Genomic DNA, 17,123 nt, shown 5'->3' with positions numbered 1-17,123 from the left:
TGAATACCATCTATGTCTAAATCTTCTTATCGATTTGAGATCTATTGTACCGACTCATTTTGAGGCAGACATTTCTTCAGGTGCAGCCAGACACACAAACAACCATGTCATACGTCGTTCCCTTTGTCGGGGGTCATGAATAGCGATGGGTCATTAGTAACGTCGACTTGTCAATGCAGCAACAACGCCGACAACCGACTTGCCAAGTCTCGGTTACCATCGTGGGCTGAGGAGGCGGGGTGCTAGCCACTGGCTGGGGTCCTGGCCCCCTGGACATGCCTGTGCCCACTCCAATATGTTTTCCTTTTTTTATCATTCCTTTCGGCAGGCGAGCACCAACATCAACCCTTCATCAGCCCTTGCAACCTGAACCTGATCAGCTGACTTACTGGCCACTGCACAAATAACAACAATCCACCCGCCCCACCCACTCCCCGCAAGTAGCAGGCGTCCCGGGTTGTTTTTGTACACGCGTGTCGTCGCCGAGTTCATTATGGGCTTATGTCTCTTAAAGTGTGGCTATGTGGCTCTCCGGAGGTGTTTATTGTGCTGTTAACTGTTGGCTCGCTGGCAGCGGCAACAACAAAATGTTGTTTAACATTCTCTCCGGCTCTCTAGCGCCACACATCCTGAACCGTTAGCTTCTCGCCTGTCTGTTGTTGTAATGCGAGCCCGGAATGTTTGACTGCGCTCTTGTTGTTTTGGCTCTCTCGCTCTCACGGAGCGCCTGCGTGCGTGGGAGAGCACCTGCGAGAGAGCCCACCAGGCTGGACTTTTATGGAGTGGAGAGCGAGGGAGAGAGGGAGCTTTCGGAGCTGGTTTAGAGTTGTCAGGTGGGCGTCAAAATATTTGGTCCCTAAGCATAAAACGTATGTATATTTACGGATATTTACTAATAACAATAAATGAGTTTAAAACATTTTTACAGATTAAAATCCTTAAATTTGTAAAGTCTTATTAGCCATTTTAAAATGACAATATGGTTTAAAGTAAGTAAGTATTACTGTTTACCACAGATATTTTACACTCGGATTGTGTATATATTTATCTTTAAAGCAAACAATCTAACTTAAAAGCAAGTTTCATCCAATTTTTTTCAAATTAGTTTAGAAAACTTTCTAGACATCCTCTGTTTTAAATAAAAAATCATCCTTGCAACCCTATTAGCCGAGCTAACTGTGTGAATTGAATTGGCGCCTCTTTACATGGCCGGATAATCGGACAGCGGATATAAAAACAACGACGGGGACCAAGGACTCCGTGTCTGGCTCTCTCCGAGATGTCTGCGTGGGTTTGTTTTTTTCCTGCGACTGTAGACGCTCTCACTCTCTCTCTCTCTCTTTCTCAAGCTCTCTTCCGTTTGGCAGATGGCTTTTCCATTCCGAATCGACTGCCATACGCTCAGTAGTCTCCCGTCAATTAGAGTGTAAAAACGTTACGCTCCACGGAAAACAAACGGAATCGCTAGAAACGCCAGAAATCATCCGTATCCGCCGTCATCAGACATCCGCTCGCAGGATACAACCAAAATAATACATATACACACCGTCGCACAACGAATAAGCTATATAGTCATTGCAGGAAACTAGCCACAGCGTGGAAATTTCCCCATAATTTTCGATTTTCAAGTGCTCCTATCGAAAAATCGTAAGTGCAATGTGAAAGTCAGCTTATACGACAGCTGAATGTGTCAGTGTGAGTGTGAGTGAGTCTCCCCAGTGAGTGAGAGTGTGTGGGTGTGCAGGAGTGTGTAAATGTAAATACCACGAAAATCGCTGAACGCCGAAAAATAAAGCACAGGCCAGTGGAAGAGGAGGAGTGGGGAGGAGGAGAGAGGGAATCAGAAATCAGCGAGGACGAAGCCAGAGGCAGTTGAGCAAGAAGAAGAGGAGCAGCAGGAGCAACAGCAAGCGTAAGGATTTCATCTGTGCATGAGTGTGTGTGTGAGTGTACTTTAAGCAGACGTAAAATTGCGAAATGAAATAATGGAAATTTATGTGGCTAGCGAACTTCAAGTGGCCACTCCACTGCCCTCACTCCCACATATGTATATGTACACGCAAACACGCACTCATACATACATACATGCACCACTTTTATTTATTGCGATTTTTGGGTCAAACTAAAGTTGCAATGATGATGTTGATAATTACCAGTTCGTTCACATCGCCAGCAGTTCAAAAGTCCTTGGGGGAGTTCCCCTTTTCCACCCACACGCACACAGAAGCACTCACATAAAATCGCCCACTCGCACACACACACACGCCCTCGAGTTGAGTGAGTATGTGTGTGTGTGTGCTTTTGTTTTAGTCCTTGGGTCCTTGCGGGGGAAATTACTTTGTTGTTGCTTTTGCCTTTGTTGCCGTTGTGGCAAGGAACGCGGTCTTTGACAGCTCTCAAGTAAAACGCGCACCTGCGAATTCGCCATAAATTAGGCCCGCGTCCCGCATGCAGCAGGATATATAGCAGGATATATAGGAGGATATATATTTAGTGCGACGTTGGGCCGATGTCTTAGCACTCTAAGCGCAGGCAGGATAAGCCCCATGAAAAAAACGCGCCAAACCTCAAGGCTATTACAGTGGATACTTGGGATAGTGCGCTTCAAGCCACACATTACCCAAAATTAAAACCATTTTGATTTGATTGGCACGAAATAAAACTTAAGAAAGAAAACGACAGCAAAAATAGCCGAGCATTCATATAAATTTTTAAATAACACATGTCGTGCTATTGATTTTCTATCCATCGGAAAAACGAAATATTTATTTTATTCATACTTTTGATTCGTGTACAGCAGGCTGACTTAAAAGAATTTTTTTTTTGCTTTCGGAAAATAGAGTCTGTGTTTTTCTTTTTGCGAGTATGTTGTTTTGCAAACATGGCTTGCTTATCATCGTAGTGCATCATACAATCATATTTATTAAATACTTCAAAAACAGCATGTGTGTTTTTATCAACATGACTGAACATTCTGGTTGGTTTTGTTTTGATTTTCGTGTTTTTATTGTCGCTTTTATTTGATTACCAAAAACTATAAGAACTGTTTACAAAAGAATCAAATTTAAACTAAAACTAAAAACTGACATGTAAGCTGCAACTGAATATATATTTGCTTTTAGTAATCCAATTCTTTAAGTTAATTAAACCACCCGGTTCAGATAGTATCTGAAGTTAATAATAAACGAATGCTTCATGTCGTTCAAAAGTTGTCAATTAGTTTACCATATATTGCTAGTCGCTCAGCTTTTGAAGTGAATTGGATTCATTTCATTCGCTAGTTGCTTAGTTCAATAAAAACAAATCAAGTACTCAATATGTGTCATTCAGTTTTTGTAATGAACTTGTATGTATTTATATAACTTCTACATTGAGCAGCTTGGATTAGGGTTTATAGTCATAAGACTTCGTGCTTTTAGATAATATTTTTTATAACAAAATCTTGTTAAGAAGGTCGCATTTATCAGATTTCGTGTTGAAATAAAATTACACAGTAATTTACTTGTACCCTCCTCCCCTTTTAAATAGGTCGTACCCTTAGGGCTTCCCCCTTAAAACCCCCTTAGTGCGCAGGAATAGCGACGGAGATTAGCCCAATTAGCGTGTCTCCACTGTGGTCGCACGGCTGTCTCTGGCCTGTCATTTTGGCCATTTTCGGGGAGTCAGAAGTGTGGCATGCGTGAATCGAGTTGATTCGAGTTCCTACCCTCAGGAAGCGCCTTGTGTTTTTTGTCTGTGTTTTCCGTGTATTTGGTGTATTCTGTGGTTGCTGGCCACCCAATTGGCCCTCCACGGATTTTGTGCTCTATTTACCTGCCTTATAAAAACACAATTTATTGCCGGACCAACGTTTTCCCTTTGTGTTTGGCTGCTGTATAAGAATCAGCTTCTGTTTTCTGTTTTCCGCTCCTGTTTCCATTTCCATTTCTTTTGGCCAGCTTTTTATTGTACTTCGCTGTTGCTGTTTTAGTTTTAGTTTTCACTCCGCTTTGTTTTGTTTCGTTTCATTTCCAACTTAACTTTTCCGCTCTGAGGTTGTGATTCTGATTCCGATTCAGTGCGCTCGGGGACTTCCCCTTTATTGGCTTTCTGTAGAAAGTTTTTGCGTGACATCAGCCATGGATATTATTCCGCTGGAAGCCATTTTGTTTGGCCTTGTTTGCCTTTTGAATCAATAAACTAGCCATGGCATCGAGAGTAGCGCTCCTTAATAATTGAAAAGCAGCGGGGGCTTAGGTTTTTACCCTTCGTTTTTCAGCCACAAAGGACACTTGACCAGAGCGCAAAAGCAGGCAACACTTTATGTGCATGCAAATAATTCGTTTACCACTTATCCGGCTCACTTTCACTGCAAACCTCATAGTTTTCGGGCATATCTGTGGACAAAAGTTTGCGACTCTCCAGAGCAATTTGATCATTTGTTGTGGTCTGGTTGAAATACGCTGGTAGTATTCCCCGCAAACGAAAAATTCCGCCTCACTTGGTGGTCACGTAGTATCTAGTGGGCGAAAGTTTTGAGTTTACGATTTACGATGCATAAACTTTATGCCGCAGCTTTCACTCGACTCGAATAAAAGTCAGTAATCTGTGATAAATGAGCCGGGCAACGAATATGGATTCCGTAAAGCCAACTATCGGATATCAGACATCGACGATGAAAGGCCGCTGCCCAATGAGCTTTTAATTGTGTAATTAAATCACTGCCACTTGGAGCACTCATCTTTGTCCATTAGGCTAATTGGGTGGATCAACTTATTCTCAAAACGAGAAAGTTAACAATGGATATTGACGATTGTCGGGAACAAGAACGTTGAACGTTGAACGTTGGAAACGCCTCGCGTTCTCGAACGATTGCCCATTATGAAGTTCGATACCCATGCGTTCTAATTAGTTCCTGAGGTCGCATTTTCCAGGCAAATGAGCTCACGTTTTTGTGCCGCTGCTTACCTGAATAATGAGTTTTCCATCCACACATCGACGGCATGCATTTTGAGCTTTTGAATGGGAAAAAAAGGAAAACGGATAGCGGGAAATCCCCCGTACGGCACCCACACAAAAGTGAATTCTGGGCGACGGGCTTCCACATTCTACATTGCTGGCCATTCGGAGGCGTTGTACCGGAAAGAAATGCCATTAAAAACGCAATAAAAATGCAAAAAAACGTACAAAAAAAATTGAAAATGGAGAAAACACTACAAAAACGGGTTGGCAGTGGGGAAATCCCGAATGAAAGAAATGCGAAAATATAACGTACCGAGTGTGCAGATACAAACGTACAAAAAGAAAAGAAGTATGTGGGTAGTATGTCAACCTCTCTGCACCGTCTGCGTGCATGTGTGTGTGTGGCTGTGTGGATGTGTGTGTGGGGAGTGTGGGTAAATAGCCAAGGTGGAAAAATCGATATAAATGAATACGGCAACATTTGGTCGCCCCCGAAAAACAAAAAAAAAGTAAATAAATAAAATACGAAAAACGAAACCTCGACTGACTCAACTTGAGACAGTGCGGAATGGCGATGGGTTTTTTAGCCCTTACGTCAAACTTATAAAAAAAAGCGAAAACTTTTCTTGCACGCACAACCATTGCGAGTGCTTACCCACTCATACGCGCACACACACTAATGCAGCAAAGGAAAGGCCCAAAGGGAATGGTGATGGAGGGGGGTAAGGGGGTTGAGGTTGGGGAAAACCTCCCGAGGCCGCAGGCAGTCAACGCGATTTTAAGCGCAGGCATATGAAAATTGCCATAAAAATATATAGTACGCTTACGAGGGTTTCCCACAGCGATTGCAGGCTTACACTACCTTTCGCTTTGGACTGCAGGTCTTTGGAATCCATTAAAAGTGATTCATATGGACCTTTTCAGACACAAGCTATCTTCCCAAAAGTTGTTATTCTGTTGTACTACTCAAAGCTTACAGATCGGTAGATTAATGATCTAGAATGAATGCAATATTAAATTGCCTAGCTTATTGAAATTGAATAATACGACCAACCAATCAACCAATATTTTTGCAAATATAATTTTGTAAGAAAATTTATAAAAGTCCCTACTTGAAGGATTTCAGTTAAGATTCAACGTTTAATGGACAAAAAACTGGTATCTTCAAAAGGTTCATCTAAAGAAAACCCATTCTTTATTTAAAAGTAATGCATCACATTCATCTATTTATATCTAGCACCGAGTACATTGTAAATGAATGAAACACCGAAATAAAGCAACATCAGCACAAACAGTTAATAGAAGCAACTTCCAGTTGGTTTAGCTTAATTAATCAAATCAAACATCCGGTCGTCTGGGGGACTTCCTGAATCTGGATGCCTCATGCTCCAGTGGGGCACCAAAGAGTATAAATAAATAACGTCAGAAAAACAAAGAGTGGGGCTAAAGGAACAGAACAGAGCAGCACAGCATAGAAGAGGAAAAACCGAAACAGCGGAGATGCTGCGGTTGCAATGTTTGCCCCAGTAAGTATGCTACACATTTCTCGAGCACGGGTTAAGTGCGATGCCAGCGAAAGAGATAGCAGTACGGGGCACAGAGAGAGAGCCAGGAGAAGGAAGCGAGAGTGAGATAGAAGATGTGTGTGTGCTTGTGTGTGACACCAAAGCTAACAACATTTGGACGCATTTTCCTTCCATCTTGCAGACATCTGACATTTCAATTTAAAATTGGCCAACGAAAAGGCCCGAAAATGGGCAAAGAAAATTTTGGATATGTTTGCGTCTTCGATTTTTCCATCAACTAACGCAGCTGCTGCGTGTTGGAAGTATCAATGCCCATGCCCAGCCCTTTTGCTATGCAGGGTAGACACTTTGCCGAATTGTGCTCGTATTGATTTCTAATTACTTGGCCACACAGTATCTGGCTTAAGGTAGGACGCCAGTTGGCAGGTGGGCTGCTTGATGTGGGTGGAATGGGCGGGACTGGTTGGACTGGGTGGTGCCTGATGGGTGGGGTTTGGGTAATGTGTAGGAGTGGCCACGCTTGATGTGGGGCTTTGTCTGTTTGTTGTGGCGGCGTTGCCATGGTGGCTCCTATTGATTTTACTAACGCCATGAATCATGCCAAAGCTCAAGCCTATGCTCCTGTCTACAGGCAGAAAAATTAAGTATGGTTCTGTGTAATGGTCTCTGTTTATATTGTGATTATATTAATATTATTTTATTATTGTTAGGTTGTGAACACAGGGGTTGAACATATCACTATATATGTACATACATATGTGTATGTATAACATATAAAATCATATATCAAATCTCACAATTAATAAATACCACTTGGGAACTAGGTTTTCGTATCATTTTCTTAACTTACTAACACCTTGCCTGCTTTAAACTCCACTTACTTTTCTTTTAGTGTATACTTCTTGCTTACTCCCCGCGCCCTTATCCACGAAACCTGGTTCCCCGGCGGTGTTCCATTTGGCCACTGCGTGTTTAGCAATTTGTGGTTATATTATAATGACCACTTGATTTGCGTTTGCGTCGGCTTGAGCTCTCTTGCCTTTGCTTTTGCCGCCTACTAATTGCGCGCTTGTGTCGCGTTTCTGTGTGTGTTCTTGTGTGTGCTGGTACTTTCAGGTGCTGGGACTCGGGCACTGGGACTGGCGGCAGGACTAGGAGCAACAGTCGCGGAGGCAACGTCGAGACGCATGCACGCTCCATGCTCGCCGCTGGCTGATGGCCAAAGAACTCGGAATCGCAATAAGAACTGGAACGCCAGAGAGCAGAGCAGCACTACCATCTGTCGTCGAAATCAACTGAATTGAGCGCCGAAAGAAAGCAGAGGGAATCCTTTGCCGCATCAAGTATACGCCCCATTGCGCCCACCTGTGGACAGAGTGCAGCATGTCAACTTCAAAGCATCACCATCACCATCATTGCCGAGTCGTCTGCGTGTGGCTCCTCCTGGCGCTTGCATCACTATCGTCGGCCAGCATCGCAGTGGGTGCGATCCCGGAGCCGGAGGAGGCGGCCTTTCAAGGTGCGTTTGACAGAAACTGAACCCCTGAACCCCCCCCCTAATGAATCCCACCCCCTGTTCCCATGGCCATGTGACTGTGCCAGGACCCTGCCTAATTGTGGAATTTTCGGTCACTTCAAGTTCGATATTTGGCAGGGGCAATTCAACTTTGAAGAGCCCTACGCTACCTTGCCGCACCCACCTCCACCATCCATTTTGACATATCAATAAACGAGGCACTATTGTGCGGCATTTGACATTAATGAGCGACTTAATTATGCGTAAGCGTAGGGGCCAAAAACCAGCAGAACCCAGAAACCAGAAAAACCAAGCCCAAACCGAAGGGCTGATGATGATGATGATGATGAGGGGGAGGACGAGGACGAGGGCTAGGAAGTTGTGCAATGGCTGTTGTCATATTTCCAGGACCAATAGGGGCGAATCTGTCATTGGCGACGATGCTGATGTGTGTGCTGCTGACACTTCGATTTCAATTGCATACAAAATGCGATTTTTCAATTTCAATTTGAATACGCAATGCACGGCCGGCGGGCAAAGGAGTTTTCAACAAGGGGGTTGAACGGTGGGGGGGGGGGGGAGGTCCTGTGTGACGGCAGCCAGCTCTCTTGTGTGCATATGCAAATGGGTTTGTGTGCTTGCGTCCTCTGTGTCCAGTGCACTTTAATCGTCCCCACAGTTGCTTAATCAACTAGCAAGTCTGCATGCATGCACAAGCTTTGTCCAGAAAGGCAACCCCTTCTCCCCTCTACCCTGCCCGCGAATCCTGCCATCTACGCCCGTGTCCGTTCCATCCTCCTTTTGATGGCACTTTAACAGAGTAGCTGACGTGTTCGTGTCTCCATCTTCAGAAAGTGCCTCTGCATTCGTTCCATTTAATACAATGTGTGACGTAAGTGCGCCGGGCCACTCGGGCGTATGCGTAATGCTTGTAATGTTTTACTTTTCTCCTTTCCCTTCTTCGAATGTTTTCCCAACCATTTCCTCCTTTGGCTCTGGCACAATTTCGGTGTCAAGTGAGCGGCAAAGAATGCAAGCCCAAATGGGCTATGATTTTGATTCACCTCATGCCTATGCAATTTCCATTTAAATTGCCATCGAACTGGGTACGACAAACTTTTCCATTACGACCCATTAAAAAACCAGAACTATCGCCCAACCGAGTTATTTAAGTAGTCATTATGAATTTGTGCGGTCAGATGGTAAAGATGGTGAAGGAAAGGTGGTTAGGTGCATTTGAAATGCTGCCATGGCCAGCAGTAAATTACGGAAAACGTATGCCCGACAGTCAGGAGCAGACCGAAACGAAACCAGGCCCAAAGTCCTTAAAGCTTATTAGAATTTATTGCGGACACGTCGGTCACACCCAGGAACACACACACACACACACACTTCGTTACAGGAATAAACGGAGGAGACATGGACGTAGACGTAGACGTGAACAGGCAGACGGGATACTCAACTAAACTCAACTGAAGTGAACTGAAATTATGAACCGAACTGAAACGACTCGGCTCGACCGAAAGTCGCCCCCCTTCACCCTTATCAACCCTTAGTGCCCCCTTATCACCCCTTAGTGCCCCCTTATCGCTCCCATCTATATGCCACAATGCTAACTGAACAATCCCACTAAAAACCGCTCTACCCGCTCCACCCACGGAATACAGGCCACTGTGGACACACCAGCCCCTGCGAACAGCTTTGCTACGAGATCCACGATGGAATGTACGAGTGCGACTGCATCGAGGGCTACGAGCTGAACAAGAACGGTTACAGCTGTCAAGGTGCGTTCAGGATGGGATTTGGGGTTACGTACGAGTACGTGGAGGATAGATGTGCATAGTCGTACATAGATGCAATTCTCTGTGGCGCCAGGCCACAAAATTGATTTGGCATTTCGGTTATTATTTGGAAATCACCTGTAATGGATGGCACTGCCATCAAAATGGGCGGGCTGAGCTCCCCGATTACATTTGAATGCCCCCCTGTACTCTGGTGTTATTTATATTTTCGGCAAACGACTTGTTTGGGGAATTTGCAATTTTGCAATTGTTCGGCTCCGAAAATGATGCTGCCCCCCGGGCTGGTCGACAAATTGATATTTTTTGTGTTCTTACTCGGTATTATTATTTTATGTGTGGCGTGTATTTTTCATGTAATTTGTGCGTTTTCGACAATGTGTTGAAAAACTTACATGGAATACAATCAGTTATTTTTGAACAAGCCGCGTTCTAATTTAAAATAATAATATAGATGTCGGTGGAATCACCTTTTTATTGTTGCTTGCAGTTGTATTTGACATAATATTGGTTTGCAGATTTTTTTGTATTATTGAGGGAATTAAAGTATTAAAAATCATAAATTTTCCCCCGCTCATTCGCTGAATTTAATTAAAATGGTTGCATTCCGTAACCCGATCCATTTCGATTTTCCAGTAATTAACGCCACTTCCAACAGTTTGGATGGGCGTGGCAAATCGGACGAGGATGTGCTCTACCAGAAGGGCGCCTCGTTCAGCGCCAAGTTGGCGAACGACGATGGTGGCAAGGCGATGGCCAAGTCCACGTTCGCCCTATCCGGCTCGCAATCCGCATTGCCAGCGGGCAACGAGAAGGCAGAGGATGAGTCCGGATCCGAGAGCGACAGCTACGATTACGGCGAGCTGGAGGACAGCAATTCGGAGACACAGGAGCAGAAGCAGCAATCGCTGAATCTTCAGCAGCAACAGCAACAGAAAGTCAATTCAAACGATTACTACATATCAGCGGAGAGCATCAACTTCAATTCGGAGTCCGAGGGCCAGGAGCAGGATGTGGCCGACTTCAAGGCGGCAAGCACTGCTTTGCCCACCTCAGTGCCCCCGACTCCCAGCAGAAGCACCACAAGGGCACCCGCCAGCACAACCACAACGACCACGACCACAAGGAGATCGCCCACCAGGGCGCCAAAGAGCCGAGTGGATGTGGACTATGGCGAGGGTGATGCCAGCGATGACTACGGTAGCTACGGCTATAAGTCGGACATGTCCATCTACGACGATGTCAACAATAATCAATTAAACTTAAGACGCAACAGCAACAGCAACAGCAAATCGCAAACATATCAGCAGACAAGCAATACTAACACGGCCAAGAACCGCAGGAAGTACCCAAACGTAACCAGCAACAAGGTCCAAATGCATATCAACCGACCGAGGGAGAGCAACCGACTCGAGAACATATCAGCAGCGGAACCGGCTTCCGTGGGAGCAGCCATGACAACAGACAGGTGGGTCATACAAATTTATTGTATATTTAGCTTGGGGTTGTTGGGCTGTGGAAATTCCTTAGCCAATTTGGATGGGCGACATCCTTTGGCCTCTCGAAAAGCATTTCTTTGTTGGGCATGTCGTACTTTGGTATGCAGAAATTGTACGAACTTAGTTGCGTACATTGGGGGTTGTCAAAGCGGGCAAAGTACTTTAAAACTAATTTAATGTAGTTTAATCGACTTATCCAACTGCAGGAGCACTCCCACATGCAATTTGGATTGCGGTTCCGATGGAATCTGTGCCTTGGAGGCAACTGCCGCCAGCTCTCGTTGTCTTTGTCCCTTTGGCAAAACGGGCACTGGCTGTCAGGAAGGTAAGTGCATCCTCGAAGGACCAAATCGTATTAAACTTAACTTGCTTACTTTATGAACACCCACAGATATACGAGCCCATGTTCCGCGTTTCGCCAAGAGATCCTGGCTAGCATTTCCGGCGCTCCATGGCGCCTACAAGCACGTTCAACTGCGCATCGAATTCCGTCCAGAGTCCTTCGACGGCATTATCCTGCTGAGCGGAGAGCGCGATGACCTCACCGGAGACTTTATGGCCCTGCTACTAAACAAGGGCTTTGTGGAGTTCTGGTTTGACTGTGGTTCCGGCGTAGGCAGCGTTCGATCTCGGGAGACCATCCTGCTGAACGAATGGAACTCGGTGATCATCTACCGTCATCGATGGGATGCCTGGCTGGTACTGAATCATGGCACCAAGGTCCAGGGAAGATCCAATGTAAGTTCTCTATTCAGAGTTTGGAAATCCATTTATAAATGAGTTCAACTCTTTCAGGGTCTATTCTCGCGTATTACATTCCGGGAACCAGTTTTTCTGGGAGGAATTGGCAACATAACTGGATTGGCCAAGCGTCTACCTCTGGCCGAGGGATTCGCCGGCTGCATTCGTCGCTTTGTGGCCAACGAGCATGACTACAAGTTCACAGAGCATCCCTTGGGCGATGTCATCAATGGATTCGATATACGTAAGTTGTTATTAATAGTGCTCTAAACAGCCTTCTATATTGGTAACATCCCACAGAGGACTGTTCAACGGACAAGTGTGTGAGGTATCCTTGCCAGCATGGTGGCAAGTGCCTACCTTCAGATCAGGGCGCCATATGCCTATGTCCTATAGGATTCGTTGGAGATTTGTGTGAGATTCGAATGGATCTACAGGTGGGTGTTCCCTGAAAGATCTTTTCGCCTTTCGGTGATCCATATACTTCCCATTTCTCAGGTTCCCGCCTTTAATGGCTCATCTTTCCTGCGCTACGCTCCACTGGGTGATAGTGCTCTTATTTGGTTGGAGCTAAAGGTGACCCTGAAGCCTGAACAGGCGGATGGTTTGATCCTGTACTCAGGTCCAGAGCATCGAGGAGACTTTATAGCCCTCTACCTCAACGACGGCTTTGTGGAGTTCGCCTTTGATCTCGGCAGTGGGCCAGCTTTAGTGCGGTAAGTATTCCAGCCACACTAGGTTACATTTTTGAAACATTTGAAATGAAATGTTCGGATTTTCTTTCCAGGAGCGAACATTCCCTCAGTCTGGGTCAATGGCACACCATCAAGATCTCTCGCACAGCTCGGCTGGCGGTGCTCAAGGTAGGAAGTCTCCACGGTCCATCAACTTCCTTCACCCACCTATTGATTTCCAATTCCTCAGGTGGATAAGCATCAGGAGGTCCTGACCATTTCATCGAACGGCTTCTGGCATTTGTCGCTGGACCAGAATCTGTTTGTGGGTGGCGTCAACCACGTGGACCGTCTGCCCCTGGACCTCAAGTACAAACCCTTCTTCGTTGGCTGCATCCAGAGGGTGAGTGGTGCAAATCCCTTTTTCGCATTCAATCCCATTGTCTACCATTGTTCGTCACTTACAGATCGACATCAATGGCCACTCGCTGGGCATTGTGGCGGAGGCATTGGGTGGCAGCAACATCGGCAACTGCCCCCACGCCTGTGTGGCACGACCGTGCGGCCCCCTGGCGGAGTGCGTGCCTCAAATGGAGAGCTACGAGTGCCGCTGCAGCATCCACAATGAGCGCTGCAACAAGGCCGCCGAGGTGCCGCCCGAGCAGCTGCCCGAGCTGGCCCTCCACAAGTCCAAGGTCCTCGAGACGAAGGACAATGGAGAGGCAGCGAAGAAGGTGTCTGGCTTGGGGCACAAGAAGCATTCCAAGAAGCACAGGAATTTGCATAAGCCAACCCCTGCCACGAGCACGACCACAAGCACCACCTCAACCACCACCACGACCACTGAGGCTCCTGAATCTCCTGATAGGACAGAGGACGCCACTGCGGGGGCGCTAAGCAACGAGGAAATCGAAGATGATATCATATTCCGTCTTGTGCAGCAGCAACAGCAGCAGAGGGAGCTCAAGAAGCAGCATCAGCAGACGACTACCACTGCCCCAGCCACTTCCACTTCCATCTTCGCTGGCCCACCTAAAGCAAAGCCGAGGATTTCAGGGAAGCACCATGCCAGCAAGCACGAGCACCACCAGAAGCCCAATGCAGCCTTCACCCGCAAACTGAGTCGCCTGCCCACCCACTACGAGAGTTTCCAGACGAACCCCGACAGCGATATCCTCACCTTCGAGGACAACAACGATTGGGTGACCAGTCTGCAGCAGCAGGAGTACGGCGATGCCATGGCGGCCAGTCAGATGCCATTGGCCTTTGAGGATGGAAACCCGGGTAACCCCAAGTCGAGTGACAACAACGAAGATGATGCCAACGCCTTTGTGTTTGATGAGTCCCTTTTTGACGCCTCTGATGGAACGGAGGAGTATCAGCGCAAGCAACTGGCCCAGGACATGAAGCGCATCATGTCCAATTCGAATACGCACTCCAGTCACAAGAAGGCAGAGGTCCAGTTCCCACTTCAAGCCAGTCAAGAAGGGAGTTCCCCCAGCGAAGACGCCTCTCAGTACAGCGACGATTACAACGACGATGAGCTTTTGACGCCAGTAATGCAGGGCGGTGAGGAAGTCAAGCCGGAACAGCATGCCTCCAGCACACCGCAGACCCACACCGACTGGAGTCTTCTGAAGAAGTTCGACCTGTCCGCCGAGCACCAGTCGCAGGTGCAGGGCGTACGCAAGAATTTCGGAGCTTGCTTCGCCGGCAGCGACAGCTATTTCCACTACAATGACGCGGACACCATGAGCCAGGTGATTAGCTACAGCATCGACCTCAATCTGCGCATCAAGACGCATTCGGAGAACGGCGTGATCCTGTGGACGGGACGCCAGGGAACGACGGAGGAACACGATGACTACCTTTCGCTGGGCATCGAACAGGGGTGAGTGGAAAGATGGGATCTCTGTTCAGCACTTATTAATATCATTTATATTCCCATAAAGGTACTTACACTTCCGCTATGATTTGGGTTCTGGAGAGGTTGATATCCGTTTCAATGGCACTAAGGTCAGCGATGGCCTGTGGCATCGCGTGAGAGCCATCAGGTGAGCACTAAATCTATTATGTTTTAAGAACTTCACTATTAGCAAGGGTACATAAGTTCAAAAAGTTATATTTCAAATAGACCAAAGCCTAAAATCCTGATCTTGGTACTTCAAAGTACAGCTCCTAACTAACCAAAACTCCACTCTTTCAGAAACTCTCAAGAAGGCTATCTAGAGGTGGATGGTAGAAAGACAGTCACTTTCCGGACGCCGGGTAAACTCCGCCAGCTGAACACGGACACCGGTCTGTATGTGGGTAGGTATCTACAAGATATGGTAGTTCGATAAAGCATACTAAAGGATATCCTTCTACCAGGTGGAATGCCGGATGTGGGATACTTCACGCACCAGCGCTACTTCAGCGGCATCGTCGGCTGCATCTCGGAAATCGTCCTGGCCGGCGAAATGAAACTAAACTTCGATCCGAATACGCTGGGAACGGAGCACAATGTGGAGACGGGCCTCCTATGAAACGCTGCACGCACGCCTCAAGACTTTTGATATCGACTAGTTTAAATTATATGTTAAACCACACAAATGTCCTTCGTCGATTTGTGTTTGTACAAATACGCTTTTAAAACCAAAAAACCGAGAGAGAGAGAGAGAGAAAGGGAGAAATCGAAAACGCAGAATTAGAATGAGAAACATTTTTTTACACCACAAGACGGAGGAGAAGACGAACTAAATCTAGATGGGAAACATACTACATATTATATACACGCATATTGAGTATATACAAAAAGGCATAAATAGATATATATATATATATACATATATATATTTAAAGCAGAGGAAACCAATTCGAAAACCAAGGCACGCTTCTTATAGAGCCTGTGACTGTCAATACTTCAGATCGGAATAGTTTATATATAACTTTAGCAAAGGATTTATATCGGGAGGCGTAGGTCATATAGAATATGAAACAAGAGCGCAAAAATCTGAGTAACCGAGCTGTCCATTTGGCGCAATTTGCGAAATTAACGTAACGACAAACGATTAACGAATAACGTATCGAGGTACTTTAGTGTGTGGTCGCTTTTTTTGAACGAACCGTTACGCTTTATATGCAAAGCTGCCATCTTTTTGTACCACACACACACAAACATACAACAACGACAACTCACACACACTGACAAGCACTCCAGGAACAAACAAGGTTACAAATGCAAATTGGCAATTCTTTCGTTTTTCGCATAGCTGTACCTTAAACTATGAACTGTAAACTGTATAACTGTACATTCTGTACTATTTGGCACTTCTTGGAAGGTCCAGTCCAAAAACGAACGAATCAAAGACCGGAAACGAGATGGGAGGAAGTGGGATAAGATGAGATGAGGTAACAAACATATTAAGTGGTAAGTTAATAAATGTGTAGCGTGTACTAGCTTGTAAGTCGGCACACTCACACTTACACTCACAAAACACAAAACACACTCACAAACACACGCCTGCCTATATGAACTTTTATATCAAAATCGTAAGATACTAAAGACACCAAAGATACTTAAGACATACGTAAGAACACCAATGCAAACACACTATTTAAACACTTGAAAACGCGCTGAGCCAGAATTGAAACTTGTGGGCGATTTTTAACAATTTATACTATACAGTTAAACACTGACAAGAACCACAAACAACAGACAAAAACCACAACAACAACAACAACTAGCTAATGGAAACCAAACAAAAAACGAACGCAAAGCAATTTAACAATCCCATAGCGAAATTTTTAAATGCGAGACAAACAACTAATCCGAATAGCCTGTTGAAACAATTGTAAAAGAGCGAACAAAGTATGGTATATGGTAAATGGTAAATAAAATTAACAAACTAAGAAGGTGGAATCGTTTGTATTCGTCTTATGAGTATAATTTTGTAGCTTAATGAGATAACAACCACGTATGTAGTTATATATACATCATAAACACATATGCGTAACTATATATGACTATGAGAAACTATAGAAACAATGGCGTAAAATGAATAAAGAAATCACAACCACCAATCAATGTAAAACTAAATTAAACGACATTCAATGTAGCTTATTTATATAACAAATGAAGATCGCAGCATTGAGATATTTAATTTCGTACATTGGTTTGCAGAAAATAAATTAAAAAACGATTATAAATGTTGTTTTGTGGCTATTGGGTAAAATGATTGGGCACTTTCAATTTGAACTTGCCGCGCTTAGCGGTTAACCGGTTAAGCTGGTTCATCTCTAAATATAATCTGTTGGTGCTGGTTCAAATTGAGCTTTGTTCAGTTAGCGGTTCACGCGGCGGAACTGGTTCTATAGAGCTGTTGGTTAATAAAAAAAATTAAGCTTTAATGTTTAGCCTAGTTTTTATATGCATATTTTTAAAAACT

General features: G+C 45.2%; 1 protein-coding gene across 3 annotated transcripts; it reads left to right on the top strand.

The window, feature by feature from the left end:
* Positions 1-1,399: 1,399 nt before the first annotated feature.
* Positions 1,400-16,884, top strand: LOC6531486 (pikachurin). 3 transcript variants are annotated; one of them, XM_039372199.1, is made up of 15 exons: positions 1,400-1,647; positions 7,584-7,986; positions 9,651-9,767; positions 10,419-11,250; positions 11,464-11,606; positions 11,673-12,019; positions 12,077-12,266; positions 12,323-12,459; positions 12,521-12,738; positions 12,810-12,885; positions 12,947-13,099; positions 13,164-14,587; positions 14,649-14,750; positions 14,903-15,006; positions 15,067-16,884. In XM_039372199.1, exons 2-15 carry the CDS (start codon positions 7,851-7,853, stop codon positions 15,219-15,221), a joined length of 4,134 nt encoding a protein of 1,377 aa, XP_039228133.1. In that variant the 5' UTR covers positions 1,400-1,647; positions 7,584-7,850; the 3' UTR covers positions 15,222-16,884. The 3 variants fall into 3 exon arrangements, with proteins under 3 accessions (XP_039228133.1, XP_002092285.1, XP_039228131.1); XM_002092249.3 differs by having other exon boundaries at positions 1,400-1,912; positions 11,488-11,606; XM_039372197.1 differs by having other exon boundaries at positions 1,400-1,912.
* Positions 16,885-17,123: the final 239 nt, after the last annotated feature.

Source organism: Drosophila yakuba, chromosome 2R (assembly GCF_016746365.2).
Source record: "Drosophila yakuba strain Tai18E2 chromosome 2R, Prin_Dyak_Tai18E2_2.1, whole genome shotgun sequence".
Taxonomy (NCBI): domain Eukaryota; kingdom Metazoa; phylum Arthropoda; class Insecta; order Diptera; family Drosophilidae; genus Drosophila; species Drosophila yakuba.
Note: the sequence above shows the minus strand (reverse complement) of the source record. Positions and strands in the feature narration are given on the sequence as shown.